This window comes from Callithrix jacchus, chromosome 20, assembly GCF_049354715.1.
Source record: "Callithrix jacchus isolate 240 chromosome 20, calJac240_pri, whole genome shotgun sequence".
Classification (NCBI taxonomy): Eukaryota; Metazoa; Chordata; class Mammalia; order Primates; family Cebidae; genus Callithrix; species Callithrix jacchus.
Window position 1 is genome coordinate 8,642,202 of NC_133521.1, and position 17,996 is coordinate 8,660,197.

The following is a 17,996-nucleotide window of genomic DNA, read 5'->3' on the forward strand; positions in this document are numbered from 1 at the left end:
ATCAGGTGAGTTTTGGGAATGGTGCCCCAAGAGGAGTGGCAGGCCAGGCTTGCTGGGCAGGGACTGGCGGGTGGGAGTGTTATCACTGGGGTTAAGGACTGGGCACTAGCCACAGCCTGCCTGCCTGTTTCCAAAATTTGTGGCCGGTCTCATCCAGCTGGTCTACTGTCTGCTGGCCTAGGTGATGGTAAATTTCTCCAGGGGTAGCCTGTCTAGTTCAGGCTGTACCTTTCCCATATATCAGCTCCTTTCCACCATCGTCCCCTTTGTGAGGCTGTGATTATCATGTTCCTTTTGCAGAGATGGAAACATTGCTTCAAATTAGCTCTGTGATTTCCTTAGGATTCCGGGTGCTTTAGTGGCAGATCTGGGCCCTACGTCCTGGACCGTCTCTGTCATAGAGCACCACACCACGTCACCTCCCCCGCCAGGGACCTTGGGGTCTCCACTTTTCTGGGGTGCTCCATCTTTGCAGGGTTTCCTGGAAGCACAGATGCTGGCACTTCAGGGATGAATGAAAGTCTTTTTTGTAGATTTGTAGATTTTTTTCTTGTCTTTCCAGCTCCGTTTTCAAATGTATTTATCTTGTCTCTTTTAGTTTGCGTGATAACAATATCTCAGACCGAGGCGTCTGCAAGCTCATTGAACATGCTCTTCACTGCGAGCCATTGCAGAAGTTAGCGTAAGTCAGCCTGGGCTGTGGACATTGGGCCCTCAGTCCCCTGGTCTCACCCCCGGTCATGCAGCCTGGGTAGCTGTGAGTGATGGGCTGGGGCAGGGGCTGTTTGCATGATGGGGGGGTGCAGTTGATTCCTGCCCAGAGGGGAAGGGCAACCCTGGGATTGGGTGCTCCCTGTGCAGTGTGCTTTGCTTCTGTGTCTCCTCTCTTCTGGAAACTGAACAGTCTGTTCAATAACAAATTGACCGACGGCTGTGCACACTCCATGGCGAAGCTCCTTGCGTGCAAGCAGAACTTCTTGGCATTGAGGTGAGCCCAAGTTTTCCTTATTCCCTGGAAACTATTTTTTGCCCAACAGCTGAGTCAGTCTGGTCTGGTCTTGGCCTGGTGCTGCCCACACTGGCTGCTGACCTTCTGATTGAATGTAGGGGCAGTGTGTCATTTTGAGCAGGGGTTCTGTGTACTGCCATCATCTCCCCTGTAAACTCTGGACTAGCCCTGCTGAGGGCTTCCTGTCTTTTGACCTTTAACCCATAGGGCAAAAATGTTTTTCTAGTCCTCTTTCCTTTTCTGTGTCTAAGAGTGTCACAGCTCTCTGGGGTGACTGAGTTTCACGATGTATGTTGAGCTTGTCTCACTGGTGGAGGCATACGCAGTTACTTGCCACCCCAGCTGTGGCAGCCAGTGGCTGCAATACTCCCAGAAGGTCCTTTCACCATTCAGAGCATGCAAGGTTTGCAGTCTCATCTGGGTCTGCATTTCTGCTGCTTCAGTGTCTCCCAGTTTCAACTGGAGTCTCTCTCTCCTACCTGGCACTGTTAAATTGCCTCTCTAGCTGGCCTCTGGGTTGGGCTGGCTCTCTCTCTCTCTCTTTCCCGGATATTCTTGCCTCCTGTGATTTGCGAGGCAGTAAAAGAAGACAAGTTAAAAATTGCTTCCCTCTATTCTTTTACCTCTTGGGCTGGATTTGTGGATGGCAGCTGCCATCTTAAAATGGCTGGCCACATAGCTCAGTCTCGGTGAGGGCTACTGAGATCAGGACCACAGGTGCCAATCTGTATGTTTGTACAAAGGACTCTGTCCTGCCACTACCACGTGCTCCCTCAGATTCGCAAGCCTGGAATAGGCTGTGGCCAGATGTGGCTGACCCATCCCTGAGAAGGGTGCCAGTTTCACAGATGGAGGCTGTTTGTGGCCAACACAGTAGTCCTCTGTTATGTGCAGAAGAGACATTCTGAGACCCTAGATGCCTGAAACCAAGGAGAGGACCAAGCCCTACACACACCATGCTTTTCCCTATACCTACACACCTGCGATAGTGTCATTTACAAATTAGGCACAGTAAGAAAGTAATAGCAACTCATAATAGAACAATTATAGCAATAGACTATAATAAAAACTATGTGAATGCGGTCTCTCTCCGTCTCTCTCAAAATATCTTCTCGTACTCTGCTCACCCTTCTCCTTGGGAAGATGTGGGGAGGTAAAGTGCTTGTGTGATGGAAGGAAGTGAGGTGGATGGCGCAGCACTGTGACCTAGCACTGGGCTGCTGTTGACCTGACCACACGTCAGGAGGAGAATCATCTGCTCCCGGAGATCCTGAATCTTCGAGCCCCGATGAGGTCGGTGGTTGGCCATCAGGAGCAGATAATGTTGATGATTAGTGGGAGCATATAGAGCGTGGATACGCTGGACAGGGGGCTGATTCACGTCCTGAGCGGAATGGAGCCGGATGTTGCATCATCAGAATAGCATGCAATTTAAAATGTATAAATTGTTTATCTCAAGAATTTTCCATATAATATTTTTGGAGTGCAGTTGATTTCAGATAACTGAAACCATAGAAGATGAAGCTGCGGATAAGCAGGGGGCGGGGGACTACCATATATCATTGTAATTGAGAGCATGAGCTCTGGAGTCAGACTGCCCGAGGTTTCAACCCTAGTTAGCTGTGTGACCTCAGGTTAGCCCAATGTCTGTGGGCCTCTGTTTCCTTTTCTGTAGAATGGGGGTAATAACCATGGCTACCTCACCGGCTGTAGTGATGAGCAAGTGAGTTAATACACATGAAGGGCTGCACCGTCTGGCAGGGGCTTTATATAGTATGCGAGTGGCTGCAAGATGCTGGGTAAATCACACAAGCACTCAGCTTGTTTCTCCTTCTGTGAGTCCAGTTCTCCAAGCAGGGATCCGATGTGCCACACATTTATCAAGGAAAATTCCTATGAGGGGAAGTGGGGAAGGGAGCTGGGGGAGGCTGGGGGGTGTGTCCCTGAGTGAAGGAGAGAGGGAAGGAAGGAAGGTTAAGATGGGGCACCTTGGACTTCAGGGCAATCCTAAGACATTTGGGCAAGGCTGAGGAGGAGTTCTTGAGTGATGTTCACCCGGCGAGGGAGCCTGTTGTCTCAGGCAGGGGCTGGCAAGCAGCCTTGGTGCCACACCAGGACGTTTGATTTTGGAGCACAGCAGCTGAGGCCCTTGCCTACCTCCAGGGAGCTGAGGCTGGAGACCTGAAAGGCGAGTTCTCCTACCTGCCACACCCATTTCCAAGGGTGCAATAATATCTGCCCTATAGGATTGTTGTGAGCTGAGTGGCTTGAAGTTCCTTGAAAGGATGAAAGCCTATTGTTACCCCAGGAAGCCTGGGGATGCAGGTGAGCTCTGGGGCTTCTCTGAAGCATATTGAGGTGTCTGGATTTGCTTGAAGCAGGAGCCTTCCTTGCTGCAATCTTCCCTGACCCCTCGGCCTTGGCCTTCCCTCCCTCCTTCCCTCCTGGAAGGCTCAGCGGGCTCCACTCCTCTCCCCCAGCCACCTGGACCTGCCCAAGGCTCTTGTGCAACAGGTAAAACCTACGTGAAGCAACAGCAGATCTGGGAAGGCTGCAGAGGGCACAGTGGGGTCTGGATCAAGGATGGCTGAGACCACAGGGAAAGGTGTGATGCTGAGTCACCCTCGCTGTCCTGGGGAAACCACCTCCCAGGACAACTCCCTGCTGTGGCTCCTGCCCGGAGCTGTCATGTTGCTGTGCAAAACGGTGTGCCACTAACCCTTTCCCTTTGCCAGGGGAAAACTCAGTCGTGGGAGCCGCTGAGTAAACTGGACTGAGCAGCAAGGGCACCCGCTATGGCTGCTGCCTCTCGGGCATGTCTTCAAAGCTTTCTTCCTGTGAGGACACAGACGGCCAGCCCTCCTCTTCTGGTTGCCGCTGTGTTCCCCCAGCCTCCTCTGTCTTCCCTTCCAGGCTGGGGAATAACCACATCACCGCCGCGGGAGCCCAAGTGCTGGCTGAGGGGCTGCGAAGCAACACCTCCTTGCAGTTCCTGGGGTAGGTTGGATTCAGGCAGGGCTTCGGACTTTTGAGGATTTACGGGCAGGTGAAACTCTTCAGCCAGGAGGCCTGGGGGCAGTACAGCTCCAGTGGGGAGGATGAGCCAGGGAGAGAGTGGGCAGCTCTTGACTGCCTCCTTGACATTTGCTGTATGTGTGACAAACAGGAAGTTTGGGATGTTGGGTTGGGGGAGGGCAGTGCCCATGAGCTGGTGACAGGAAGTCCTCTGGTCCTCAGGAGGTGCTAGGGCTGTACATTGGCTGCATATTAAAACCACTTGGGAGCTTCTAAACACTATTGCCAGGCGCCCTCCCCCCACCCCAGACTGATGAATGCAAATATCTAGGTGCAGGGCCTAGGTATCAGGAGTTTTAAAGAGCTTCCCAGGGGATGTGCAGCCACAAGTGAGGACCCCTGACCTAAGAAAGCGAAGGAAATGGGGAAGAATAGGAAGGCACCCTATAGGATGGGAGGGGCTGTGCTAGGTCTCTCAGAGCTCTTGCTCCCTGTAGGACCATGCTAGGGCCTGCCAGGGAGGGGAGCATCCCAGACAGCAGCCCCAGGGCAGGCTTCCTCTCTTTGCTAGGCACCCAGGCTTGCACCCATGCTGTTGCCAGCAGCCGCTCTCCTATCCTGTCACGCCCTACAGTTAACTGGGGTCCATTTGACAAGAACTGAGGGTTTAAGAACATGGGACTGTAGGAAGAGAGAATAACCTTAGTTAGGGCTTAGGTGTTCCAGCCCATTTCACAGGGAGGCAAGTTGCTGCCAAGCTCAGTTGTGTTTTTTTTTGTTTGTTTGTTTTTTTTTTAATTTTTTATTTGATTATAGGTTTTGGGGTACATGAGCAGAGCATGCAAGACAGTTGCGTAGGTACACACATGGCAGTGTGCTTTGCTTTTCTTCTCCCCTTCACCCACATTTGGCATTTCTCCCCAGGCTATCCCTCCCCACCTCCCCCTCCCACTGGCCCTCCCCTTTTCCCCCCAATAGACCCCAGTGTTTAGTACTCCCCTTTCTGTGTCCATGTGTTCTCATTTTTCATCACCCACCTATGAGTGAGAATATGCGGTGTTTCATTTTCTGTTCTTGTGTCAGTTTGCTGAGGATGATGTTTTCCAGATTCATCCATGTCCCTACAAACGACACGAACTCATCATTTCTGATTGCTGCATAATATTCCATGGTGTATATGTGCCACATTTTTCCAATCCAGTCTATTATCGATGGGCATTTGGGTTGATTCCAGGTCTTTGCTATTGTAAACAGTGCTGCAATGAACATTCGTGTACATGTGTCCTTATAGTAGAACGATTTATAGTCTTTTGGATATATACCCAGTAATGGGATTGCTGGGTCAAATGGAATTTCTATTTCTAAGGCCTTGAGGAATCGCCACACTGTCTTCCACAATGGTTGAACTAATTTACACTCCCACCAACAGTGTAAAAGTGTTCCTTTTTGTCCACATCCTCTCCAGCATCTGTTGTCTCCAGATTTTTTAATGATCGCCATTCTAACTGGCGTGAGATGGTATCTCAATGTGGTTTTGATTTGCATCTCTCTGATGACCAGTGACGATGAGCATTTTTTCGTATGATTGTTGGCCTCATATATGTCTTCTTTCGTAAAGTATCTGTTCATATCCTTTGCCCACTTTTGAATGGGCTTGTTTGTTTTTTTCCTGTAAATCTGCTTGAGTTGTTTGTAAATTCTGGATATCAGCCCTTTGTCAGATGGGTAGACTGCGAAAATTTTTTCCCATTCTGTTGGTTGCCGATCCACTCTAGTGACTGTTTCTTTTGCCGTGCAGAAGCTGTGGAGTTTCATTAGGTCCCATTTGTCTATTTTGGCTTTTGTTGCCAATGCTCTTGGTGTTTTGTTCATGAAGTCCTTGCCTACTCCTATGTCCTGGGACCGAGTCTCACTCTGTCACCCAGGCTGGAGTGCAATGGCGCCATCTTGGCTCACTGCGCCCTCCACCTCCCTGGTTCAAGCGATTCTCCTGCCTCAGCTTCCCAAGTAGCTAAGATTACGGGCACCCACCACCATGTCCAACTAATTTTTGTATTTTTTAGTAGAGGCAGGGTTTCGCCATGTTGGCCGGGTTGGTCTTGAAATTCCAACCTCAGGTGATCCGCCAGCCTTGGCCTCCCAAAGTGCTGGGTTTACAGGCATGAGCCATGGTGCCCGGCCCCCAAGCTCAGTTTGAACCATGAATGGGACTAGGTGGCTCTAGAAATCAGCATCTTTTTCACACTGCATTAGTAGCAACAGAGTCTAGAATAAAGGAGGCCGCAGCCCCACTGAGCTCTCTTTTACTTCAAGTCACATCTGCCACATCGGGGGTATCCACCTCTTTCAACACATATTTATTAGGCTACCTGTCTGGGCCAGGCACTGTGCTAAAACCTCCAAACACTGTATATGATACAAAGTGTTCTGTAACTTGCTTGCCTTTTTTTTTTTCACTTCACAGTATATTATAGGAAATTTTTTAGGTCTTTATGACTCCTTACTTACTTACCTATTTATTTTATTAATATTTACAGACAGGGTCTCGCTCTGTCACCCAGGCTGGAGTACAGTGGTTGCAATCACAGCTCATTGTAGCCCTGAACTCCTGAGCTCAAGCTGTCCTCCTATCTCAGTCTCCTGAGTAGCTGGGACTACAGGCACACACCACCATGCCTGGCCAATATGTTTGTGTTTTGTAGAGATGGGGTCTCACTGTGTTGCCCAGGCTGGTCTCAAACTCCTGGGCTCAAGTGATCTTCTCTCCTTGAGTGCCTAAAGTGCTAGGATTATACATGTGAGCCACCTCTCTCAGCCTGACTGCATTTTTTAAAGAATGCACAGTGTTATATAATCTATTTAACTGGTTAGCTTTTGAAGACTATTGTTCTCAGGTTTTTTGCTATTACAGTGGCATATCCCTGGGACACAGAGCAGTGCTGGCACATAGCCAGGGCTCAATAAATAAGTACCTGATGGATGAAAGTGCAGGTCAGGCATGGTGACTCATGCCTGTAATCCCAGACCTTTGGGAGGCTGAGGTGGGCAGATCACAAGGTCAGGAGTTTGAGACCACCAGCCTGGCCAATGGAGTGAAACCCCATGTCTACTAAAAATACAAGAATTGGCCAGGGGTGGTGGCAGGCTACTTGGGAGGCTGAGGCAGGAGAATCGCTTGAACCTGGGAGGCAGAGGTTGCAGTGAGCCGAGATCATGCCACTGCACTGCAGCCTGGGCAACAAAGTGAGACTCCATCCAAAAAAAAAAGAAAGAAAAGAAAGTGCAGTGGACTTCCTAGTTCAGCTGTCCTTTGCTAACTTGTGCACATACCTAGTCAATGAGTCAGAAGGTGTGAGTTGGGCTCTACCTTTTGGAAAGGGATGTTTTTGAACTGCAGTGAATCAGAGGAGGATGGCCCAGAAGCTGAGGGAGTTTGACATGAAGGAATTGGGGGTGTTAGGAAGAAGCAGGAGATAGAGAGCTGGCTTGCAGAAGAAACATTAGACTTGTTCTGGGCAGGTACTGGAGGGGTGCTAAGGACTTGCGAGTGGCAGTTACTGGGAAGTAGATCTGAACTAAGTGTCAGAAAAAGTGTCACAACTGTAAATTATTCTTGTCAGTTCCTGCCCTTAAGGGTTTGGGCTGGGTAGGCAGCTACTATTCTCTAAGTCTGTAATGTAAAACCACTGAAAACTCTTGGTGAAGTTTGGCCATCCTATACAAAAGATGGAGGCAGGTCCACTTTGCTGAGACCAGGAGCCCCAGTGAGGCCACTCTGGGATTGAGTGGTCCTGCCCCTCTGGCTGGAACTGCAGAGAGAGGAGGACTGTTAGTTCATGTCTAAAACACATATCAGGCACTCACTGACACCGTGTGTTGATTCTTTTGGCCTTTTCAGGTTCTGGGGCAACAGAGTGGGTGATGAGGGGGCCCAGGCCCTGGCTGAAGCCTTGAGTGATCACCAGAGCTTGAGGTGGCTCAGGTAAGCTTCAGAATCTATTCTGCAGTTTTCATGGGGAACTCAGATGAAGAGGGAGGAGCTGGGGCCAATTTTGAAGGTCTTTGAACTTTATTTCTACCCTAAAATGTTAGGCAATGGACTAAATAAAAAAGACCGTTGGATTTCAAGACAGAACACTGGAGTCTGAGTCTTTCTGGGTGACTTTGGAAATGTCCCTGTCTTCTCAGGGTTTTGATTCATTATCTGTAACTTGAAGATTTTGGGGTGGATCAGGTACATTTTATCTTAAGGACCAATTCCAATCATTGGTAGTAGCTGCACAGTGAACCACAATAAGAGGAATTCTAAAGCTGCACCCAGGCTTAAAGAGCACTGTAATCCATTAGTGATGTCTAAAAAAGGTAAAAAAAAAAAAAAAAAAAAAGGCACTGCAATCAATTAGTGATGTCTTAAGAGGATAACAACAGAAAAGAGCACAGCAACCAATTAGTGATGTCTGAAGTGGAGCAGACCAATAGGGTGCCATGAATTTTTCCCTTCATAGGTTAGCTTATCTTTGAGGTTCTTCCCTGTTCTGACATGTTTTTGTTCCATGATTACCTCCAGCCTGGTGGGGAACAACATTGGCAGTGTGGGTGCTCAAGGCTTAGCACTGATGCTGGCAAAGAACGTCATGCTAGAAGAACTCTGGTGAGTTTGGGGGATTCTCTGTTCTGGGGAGATGGAGCACAATCTTTGTTGATCCCCTGGCCTTATCCACAGGAACAGTTGTGTGGGTAGACAAAGATGGATGACTGATTGATTCATTGATTGATTATGTTTGTCTTTATATGTACTGAGTGATACGAAGCTTATAGAGCCTGGTATGTACATGCTAATTTTTTAATTTAATAACCTATGTTGGTTTGCTGATTTGATGTCTGCCTCCACATGACATAAGTGTTAAGAGCACAGACTCTGGAATCAAGCAGGCTGTGATCTTAGGCAAGTTAAATAACAATTTCAGAATCTCAAGTTTCATGTCTGTAAAACGAGGGTAAGAATACTTCCAACTATAAAAGATTTTTGCAAGAATTAGATAAGGTAGTGCCTGTGAAGACCTTAACATAGTGCCTGGCATATTTTCACATGCTCCTTAAATGTGAAATTAGAAAAGTGGCAGGATTACTACTGCTATTACAGCTGCCGCTGCTACAACTACTAGTACTGTGACTACCACTAATAATAAAGTTTTGTTATTTTAAAGTGCATTTGAGTTCCTAAGAGCACTGGGTATTAGAGTCAGGGGTCACTTTGGAAGGGGGAATGGAGTTTTGATAGTTGAAAGAGGAACCATGAATTGTGCTTTTACTATTGACCTGAAGCAGATTCTACATTTCCCATCCTTTAGATACCACTAGTATAGTCTTCTGACATGTTCTGGGCAGTTTCAGATTATATCGGGGAGATAAAATGCTGAATGTTTGATTTTCCCTGGAAGCAGAAAGGCACTGCAGCATATGGGCATCGCCATAAGCAGATTTTGTAGATGGACCTCAGCTGTGGCAGGGCTTAGTAGCTTTACTAAAGTGTGATTGATTCTATCCTGATTGGATTTTGCTACTTGGAATTTCTTAGTAGAGGAAAACCTTATTGCGAACATCAGTTATGATTACCTCTAAAAGAAAAACCTTAGGCAAATAAAATTTAGCAGAGCTGGTTTGAGCATATAGCAGTTTATAAATTCGACAGCATTCAGAACTGGGCGATCTCCACTCAGCAAGGTGGGGGCAAGCAGTATCTATGGACAGGAAAAGGAAGTGATGTACAGAAACAGCTTGATTGGTTGCAGCTGGGCATTTGCCATATTTGGACATGGTGTGATAAGGCATTTGCCTTATATGGACATAGTCTGATCAGCTGGCAGGCTGTGACGGACTGAAGTCTGGCTGCTGTGATTGGCTGACAGTTAGCTGTTTGTTATAAGAATACATTGTTAGGTTGCAGTTTGCCACATAGAAACTCAAAGTATGGAGTTGGTCTCAGGCCAAATTTAGTTTAGCTCTATGTGAAGCTGCCGGTGACACAATACCTCTGTCTACAGAGGTTTAAACATGGAAAGGGTTTATTTTTTCCTGTATAGGCAGCTGGAGGTAGGCAGTGTAGGGCTTGTACAGTAGCTACAAGAGGCCAGAAGAGGTCTCAGCTCTGTCTCATTCTCTTTCTGCTCCATCATCCTTAGCCTGTGACTTTATTCTCATGGTTGGCTGCCTCATGATCACAGGATGGCTGCTCCAGCTGCAGCACTACTTCTGTATTCCAGGTTTCAGTCTGTATACCTGGGAAAGCCATCTGGGTTTCTCTCCTTTAAAAAGCATTCCTGGAAGTCCCACCTGTCAACTTCCCCTTATGTATCAACCACGTGTATGTCACTTGACCAACCCACGTGTACGTTGTTTGACCAACCCTGGCTGCAATGGAGAGTGGGAAATGTAGTATTTTCACCAAGTGTATAGCTCTTCAAATGAAATGAGACTCCATTAATGAAGAAGAAAGAAAAGATGGATATTGGGGAGCTGGGGGATGAGGGAACTTATTACATAGTGGAGCCCTTGGTGTGAATTCTCTTGCAAATATGTCCCTGGAATTGAGAATCCCCACACTGCACTTTATCTGTTATTTCTTTATTTATAAGTTTGGGGTGTCAGATGTTGGATTTCCTGTATGGGGGGCCTGTGAGTTCATCTATAGACATCATCTTCCATAATCAACATTGTCGTATCAGCTGGATTTTCTTTCTTGTTCTCACAGCCTGGAGGAGAACCATCTCCAGGATGAAGGTGTATGTTCTCTCGCAGAAGGACTGAAAAGAAATTCAAGTTTGAAAATCCTGAAGTAAGGAACCTATAAGCAGGAGCCAGGACAATAATTGCTGGCCTTTGGAAGGGGCATTTCTGAATCAGATCTGGGCAGCTCCCAGCTGGGGTAACTCACATGAGGGGACCTAGTAGAACAGCTTTCCTTGGTCTTGGTGGACAAGGATTCCAGTGCCAGTTGTTATCTGGGAGGTGGGCCGAGCAAATGCTGATAGGAGAGTGGTGAAGTGAGATGGGAAAACGAAGGTAACCAGGAAAGGGTAGTTATCAAGCCAGTTATCACTGAGGGAAATTGGAGCTCAGTACTCTGGGGCACTCCTGGAGCCAGTGCAGAACACGCCTGGTCACCTACCCAACCAAGGGGTAAGAAAGCCCTGATATTTATCTACCAGCCACCTATCCTTCCTGTGTTGATGTGTGCTCATGGGGCACTGATTCTCCAGCACTTCTAGCTCACCGTCACCCAGAAGAACATGTTTTCGGGGTCAGGAGAACGGCCTCAGGCAGAGAGTGGCAGGTCTTCTCCACAAGCAGTGGCTGGGGAGGTGATATGGTGGGGACCACTGTAGCCTTCTCCAGTGTCTGACTCAGTGGCTTGGGACCTGTGCCAGAGAGATGGACAGCGGAGGTGAGCATGAACCCACTAGTGACCATCACGGGCTTGTCGGGGTGCTCTCTGAGGCTGATGCCAAAATTCTTATTTCAAGGAGACCTCAGGAACCCCATCAGATGACCCCTTTTTCTGGAAAAAAGTGGCATCTGCCTTGGCAACTGTGGCCCTAGGAAAACACTTGCCTTTAGAGACAGACAGACAGCTGCCTTTCTGAGTGCCAGTTTTGCTGCCAGGCTGCCATCCACTCTGGTGATGCTTGTTTGTGTTGCTTTCACAAGCTAGGAAGTTTCCAAATATTTGGAGAAAACACTTCTGCTAATGATTTGGGTGGAAGTGGGCTGAGAAGTTGGGGTGAAGCCCTTATGTGTCTGTGCCAGATGCCAGCTTTGCACTGAGGGTGGGCCTTTCGGAACACCAGGCCCATTATCAACCCGGTATGGATGTGGCAGTTTGTCTTCCCCCCCTTGTCACAGCCTTACCCCACTTGACTCTGGTGGATGACAGGCAATGAGGTTGGGGTTGTCCCATGCCACCCTGTCATCAGCCTTATTATTCTGCATCCTGAACTATATCATCCCCCACAAAAATTGAACTTCTGATATATCTTTTTTTTACAAAGAGAGATACCTGCATCTTTCTTTTTCAGACTTAGTTTCTGCTGACAGTTGGTTAAGAGTCCAGGCTCTGGAAGCAGGCAGCCTGGGTCTTGCCCCAGCTCCACCATTACCAGCTGGTTCTCCTTGGATGAGTGCCTCAGTTGCCTCAAGTGTAAATGGAGATAATGGCTGGACCCTCATTATAGGCCATGAGCATTCACTGAGAGAATGTAGGTAACAAAAGTAAGTTGTAGGTTGGAGCAAAAGTAATTGTGGGTTTCAACTATGAATTTTAAATCATTATAACGAGTTTAAATCATTATAACTAAAATACTTCTTTATTAATGAAAATAGGAACCATTATAACCAACACATTTTTCTCAAATAAAAAATAAGTTTGTTTATTCCTGTAGCATAAAAATTCATGCTTCAGGATTCAATGTACTCTTGGAAAGTATTTTCTGCATCCTGCTGATTGTGGGAGCATTTTCCCTGCAAAAGTTGTTGAGATGCTTGAGGAAGTTATAGTCATTTGGTGAGAGGTCAGGTGAATAAGGTGGATGAGGCAAAACTTCATAGTCCAATTGTGCGATGTGTGGTCAAGTGTTGTTGTGGAGAAGAACTGGGCCCTTTTTGTTGACCAATGCTGGCTGCAGGTCTTCAGGTTTTTGTGTATCTCATTGACTTGCTGAGCATACTTCTCAGATTTCATGGTTTCGCTGGGATTCAGAAAGCAGACCACCAAACAGTGCCCAGGACCTTTTTGTTGGCACAGGTTTGGCTTTTGGAAGTGCTTTGGAGCTTCTTCTTGGTCTAACCACTGAGCTGATCAATGCCAGTTCTATGAAATGCACTTTTCATCACACGTCACAATCAGAGCAAGAAATGGTTCGTTATTGCTGCATAGAATGAGAGAAGACAAGACTTCAAAACGACGATTTTATTGATTTTCACTCAGCTCATGAGGCGCCCACTTATCAAGCTTTTTCACTTTTCCAATTTGCTTCAAATGCTGAATGACCATGAAATGGTCGACGTTGAGTTCTCGAGTAAGAAGATCACGTTGAGTTGTAAGATCTCGAGTAAGAAGATCAATGTTGAGTTATAAGAAGGTCAGCTTTGATGATTGCTCTCAACTGGCCATTGTCTACTTCGGATGTCTGGCCAGTATGCTCCTTATCTTCAAGGCTCTCCTCTCCTTCGCAAAGCTTCTTGAGCCACCACTGCACTGTATGTTCATTAGCAGTTCCTGGGCCACATGGGTTGTTGATGTTGTGAGTTCCCTCTGATGCTTTATGACCCAAGTTGAACTTGAGTAAGAAAATTGCTTGAATTTGCTTTTTGTCTAACATCAGTTCCATACTAAACTAAATATAAAATAAGCTCATTAGAAAAAAATAAAACGAGAAGTATGCATTAAAATGATGTATAACATAACCACATTTATTTAAGAATGTATTCCAATATCAAACAACAAATTTCAACAATGCAAAAACTGCAGTAATGTTTGCACCAACCTAATAGAAGCTCAACAACGACTGGCTATTATGATTAGTGTCGCCTTATGGTCAGCTTGTAAGACATTACTAAGATTGTGGGAAAGGAAGAAGACCTGGAATGGACATTATTGGTAGGCAAAAGAGCAACATGGGAAACACATGACTCCTTTGTTGCTGTCCCTGGCCCTATCCTATCTCCCCTCCCTGTTGCCAGCTACCTCATATGTTCTCTGATCTCTGTCTCGGCGCCCTCAAAAACTCCCCTGAAAATGTAAATACTACTGTTCATTGGTTATTTTCTATCAATTAAGTACAGGATTAGTCTGTTTTCATGCTGATGATAAAGACATACCCAAGACTGGGCACTTTATGAAAGAAGAGGTTTATTGGGATTACAGTTCCATGTGGCTGGAAAGGCCTCACAGTCATGGCAGAATTTGAAAGGCACATCTCACATGGCGGCAGACAAGAGAAAAGAGCTTGTGCAGGGAAACTCCCCTTATTAAAACCATCAGATCTCATGGAACTTATTTACTATAATCAGGACAGCATGGGATTCAATTACCTTCCACCTGGTGGGAATTCAAGATGAGATTTGGCTGGGGACACAACCAAACCATACCAAGTTCTGTGTAAGTGTTTTAGGTATGCAGAGAGTGGAGGTTCTTCCCAGCAAGCAGAGTGTGGGGAGATGATGGGGGCACTGGTGGCTGACTTAGTGGCCAGGGACTTGTGCCAAAAGGATGACAGATATGAACAGGAGCCTGCTTATGGCCATCACAATTTCAATTCTTATGCTCAGTGACATGGGTACTCTTTTAGGCCCATTTTACCAATGAGGACATTGGGACTAATATACTTGAGAGCAAAATGGAAGTGGTGTAGATGAGATTTAAACCCAGGAAGTCTAGCACTAAAATGCAGATACTTAACCACTATCCTAAGGGAGTGACTACTTAAGTTGATAAACTCATCTGGTGAATGGAAGAGAGATGGGTACATTTCACTGAAGTGACTGAGCCTTTGTTGTTGAGCTCATTGGGAATCTCAGACATGAGTGGGGTATGTCTAGCGGACAGGTGGGCTTCAGTAGGCTGGCTAACTCCTAAAGTCTGTTTAACTGGACAGTTTCAAGAGGAAAACCAAGAATCCTTGAAGCTCACCATTCTGTCTTCTTCTCCAGGTTGTCCAAAAACTGCATCACCTACCTAGGGGCAGAAGCCCTCCTGCAGGCCCTTGAAAGGAATGACACCATCTTGGAAGTCTGGTAAGGCCCTGGGCAGGCCTATTGTAGCTCTCCAAGCCTCAGTTTTCCTATCTGTAAAATGGGGTGATGGGAGAGAGGAATGGCAGAGTTTCAAGGATCCCTTCTGATTCTGACATTCAGTGAGAATGATTCTGCATGTGAGGGATCTGGTTCTCTGTCTAAGAAAGCAGCCTTTACTTCTTTAAGTAGGGAGCAATTGTTTCACTTTAAAATCTTGACTATGTATTCAGCAACTTCTCTGTTCTACGAGATAGTGTAGGAATGGAGATGTGGCTGAAGAATGAAAAGGCAGCTCCTGCCCTCCTGGGAACTGCATCTGCCTTCACAGATCAAGGATATTGTATCAGACTTTCTGTGGTTCTGAATGGAGCTTACAAAGCGTAGGAACGGATTGCACAGTGTATCCAATTCTCTACATTTAAAGCCATAGTCCTTCATGTATTTGAAAAAGGCAAGAATCACATTCTTGGTAAATTCTGTTGTTGCCTTAAAAAGAATGACCAGCCTTGGGGAGTCTGGGCAGCTGTGTCCAGTGTTGTGGACTCTCTCTGCTGAGCCACAGCTTTAAAGATTTGTCCTTCTTGTTTCCAGGGATCTATTTCTCAGACAATAAGTAAAGGTTTTCCCTGGCCTAATGTGCTATAAGTGAATGTTACTATGTGTGTTCCAGACACTGGGCTAGAGATTAATATTTAAAAGCCAGGAATTTTTCTATTAAAAATCTATATCTCAGGGTTTCTCAAAAGAGCTTGGAACTCTGGATGCCCATTCATGATGCCAGTGGTTAACCAGATTACAAAAAGGGCTGAGTCTTCTCAGATGGGCAAACCTGCTCTGGCTGACTGCAGATCCACCAAGCCTATTGTCTTAGACCAGGACCCTTCGGCAATTCATTCCTGTAAGCTTGTGACCCCTGCTTTAAATATGCAGGCCTTGTCCCCTCTCAAAAAGCTTATCGAGGCTGCAGCAAATGCAGATTATCAAATGAAGCAAAAAAAAAAAAAAAAAAGTCTTGCCAGGCACAGCAGCTCATGCCTGTAATCCCAGCACTTTGGGAGGCTGAGGCAGGAGGATCATTTGAGGCCAGATGTTCAATACCAGACCTCATCTCTTAAAAAATAAAAAAACTCAGCTGGGTGCGGTATAGTTCCTAACTACTCAGGAGGCTTGGATGGAAGGATCCCTTGAAGCCAGGAGTTCAAGGCTGTAGTGAGCCATGACTGCAGCACTGCACAGGTGACAGAATTAGATCCCAGCTCTTAAAAAAATAAACATTTTTAAAGTGACTTCAAATATCTCTGCTGTGACGGAGAGATTTTTCCTTCTGCGTGATTGTGACATATCTGTAGCCTATGAGGTCATTAGGTTCTGGGCAGAGCATAGGTTTTCTGTTTCTTTGTTTTTGAAAGCATTGCACAGTCCTAAGAAACATCACATTCTGTGTCCTGGGCACCAGCCAATATCAGGTTGATATTTTAAGGGTTCTGATGTTATTTGCTGCCTGTTGATGGAACTTGGGAGGGCACCAGGGTTTGCTCATTGCATTCTTGACAGATTCTCTGGTTGCCTTAAAAAGAATCACCGGCCTTGGGGAGTCTGTGGCTGGCTGGGGGCAGTGTGGTGGACTCTCTCTCTGCAGAGTCATGGAGCCTTGTTCAGAATGATTCATGAGCTGCCCTGGTTGACCGAAGGTAAAAACAGCCCCGGCTTCCCTGCAAGAGACACTGCAGCTGGGCCAAAGGGTCAGCCCATCCCAGACGTGGGTTTAGAAAGTAGAGGCTTCTTTTTGAAAGCCCTGCTCTAATTTTGTCCTCACTCCAACCTCTCTTCACTTGATTTCCTTTAGGCTCCGAGGGAACACTTTCTCTCTAGAGGAGGTTGACAAGCTCAGCTGCAGGGACACCAGACTCTTGCTTTGAAGTCTCTGGGCAGATGTTCACCACATTGTGTTTGTTAGCAAGCTGTGAACTTGGGCCTCAGAAGCTGAGTGACATCTGATGGCAGCCTCTTCAAAATGAGCCCCGTCCTGCTGAAGGCTGAACTTGTTTTCGGGGAACACCGTAGGTCACCTTTATTTTGGCAGAGGAAGGAGCATCAGTGCCTTCCAGGACAGACTTTTCTCAAGCCTACTTTTGCCATTGACTTCTTCCCAAGATTCAATCCCAGGATGTACAAGAGGGGCAGCCCCTCCCACTTGGTATTGGGCTGGTCCCTGCTGATCCTCCCAGGTTCCCATGAGGGTCAGTGAGGCCCATGGATGTGCCTGTTAACAGAGTACCTGTTGTCGGAGAGACCTGGACTCTCACAAAAGACCTCTTCCCACTGGTCTGATGAAGAGGAGTACACAGAACACATAATTCAGGAAGCAACTTTCCCATGTCTTGACTCATCCACGCAGGCCGTTCTCCACCTTTGGTTCCTCCCCTCCTCCTGGACTCCTGCACACACTCCGTCCTCTGAGGTTGAGATTCAGAATATTAGTGACCTCAGCTTTGATGTTTCGCTTATAGCAACCGCAACCCTGGCACCCAGGGTGGGAAGGGCTACACCTAAGCCTGCCCTCCTTTCTGGTGCTTAAGACATTTTTGGAAGGGGACACAGGCCAGCCATTTGTTCCCCCAAGACATTCTAGGTTTGAAAGAACAATATGACCACACTCCAGCTGGGATCACACGTGGCCTTTTATTTCCAGTGAAATCAATTACTCCTCAGTTAAGCCTTTGGAAACAGCTCCACTTTCAAAAGCTCCAAATGCAGCTTTAAAATATTAATCTGGGCCAGAATTTCAAACGGCCCCACTAGGCTTCTGGTTGATGCCTGTGAACTGAACTCTGACAACAGACTTCTGAAATAGACCCACAAGAGGCAGTTCCATTTCATTTGTGCCAGAATGCTTTAGGATGTACAGTTATGGATTGAAAGCTTCCAGGAGCAAAATTAGGCCCTTTCTTCTAAGCAAATGACTTCCTGGATTATTCAAAATGATGCATGTTGAAGCCTTTGTGTGCAAATGTTATTATTTTAAACATTATGATGTGTGAAAATGGGTTAATATTTATAAATCACTGTTTTATTGTCCCAAGTTTATACTTTTATAGACAACATGACCATGAACTTTATGCTGTAAATAATCAGAGGGGAATAAACTATTGAGTCAACATAGCCATCTTCCTTGTGACCA

General features: G+C 46.6%; 1 protein-coding gene and 1 long non-coding RNA gene across 6 annotated transcripts in view; one reads left to right on the forward strand and one right to left on the reverse strand.

Annotated features, from left to right (window-relative positions):
* Positions 1 to 17,977, forward strand: part of NOD2 (nucleotide binding oligomerization domain containing 2) — a 40,422-nt gene extending 22,445 nt beyond the window's left edge. For 2 of the 5 annotated variants that reach the window (XM_078357680.1, XM_035281728.3), the window contains 8 exons: positions 599 to 682; positions 905 to 988; positions 3,923 to 4,006; positions 7,923 to 8,006; positions 8,592 to 8,675; positions 10,776 to 10,859; positions 14,732 to 14,815; positions 16,662 to 17,977. In XM_078357680.1, the coding sequence (XP_078213806.1) occupies positions 599 to 682; positions 905 to 988; positions 3,923 to 4,006; positions 7,923 to 8,006; positions 8,592 to 8,675; positions 10,776 to 10,859; positions 14,732 to 14,815; positions 16,662 to 16,734 (661 nt within the window). In that variant the 3' untranslated portion in view covers positions 16,735 to 17,977. Of the gene's footprint in view, positions 1 to 598; positions 683 to 904; positions 989 to 3,922; positions 4,007 to 7,922; positions 8,007 to 8,591; positions 8,676 to 10,775; positions 10,860 to 12,099; positions 12,293 to 14,731; positions 14,816 to 16,661 lie in introns of all 5 variants that reach the window. The other 3 variants (XM_078357681.1, XM_035281726.3, XR_013530149.1) reach the window with 2 other exon arrangements.
* Positions 10,637 to 12,215, reverse strand: LOC118149686 (uncharacterized). The gene is made up of 3 exons (XR_013530150.1): positions 12,081 to 12,215; positions 11,298 to 11,442; positions 10,637 to 10,827 (listed from the first exon to the last, which is right to left on the reverse strand). It is a non-coding gene; the product is annotated as an uncharacterized LOC118149686 (long non-coding RNA).
* Positions 17,978 to 17,996: the final 19 nt, after the last annotated feature.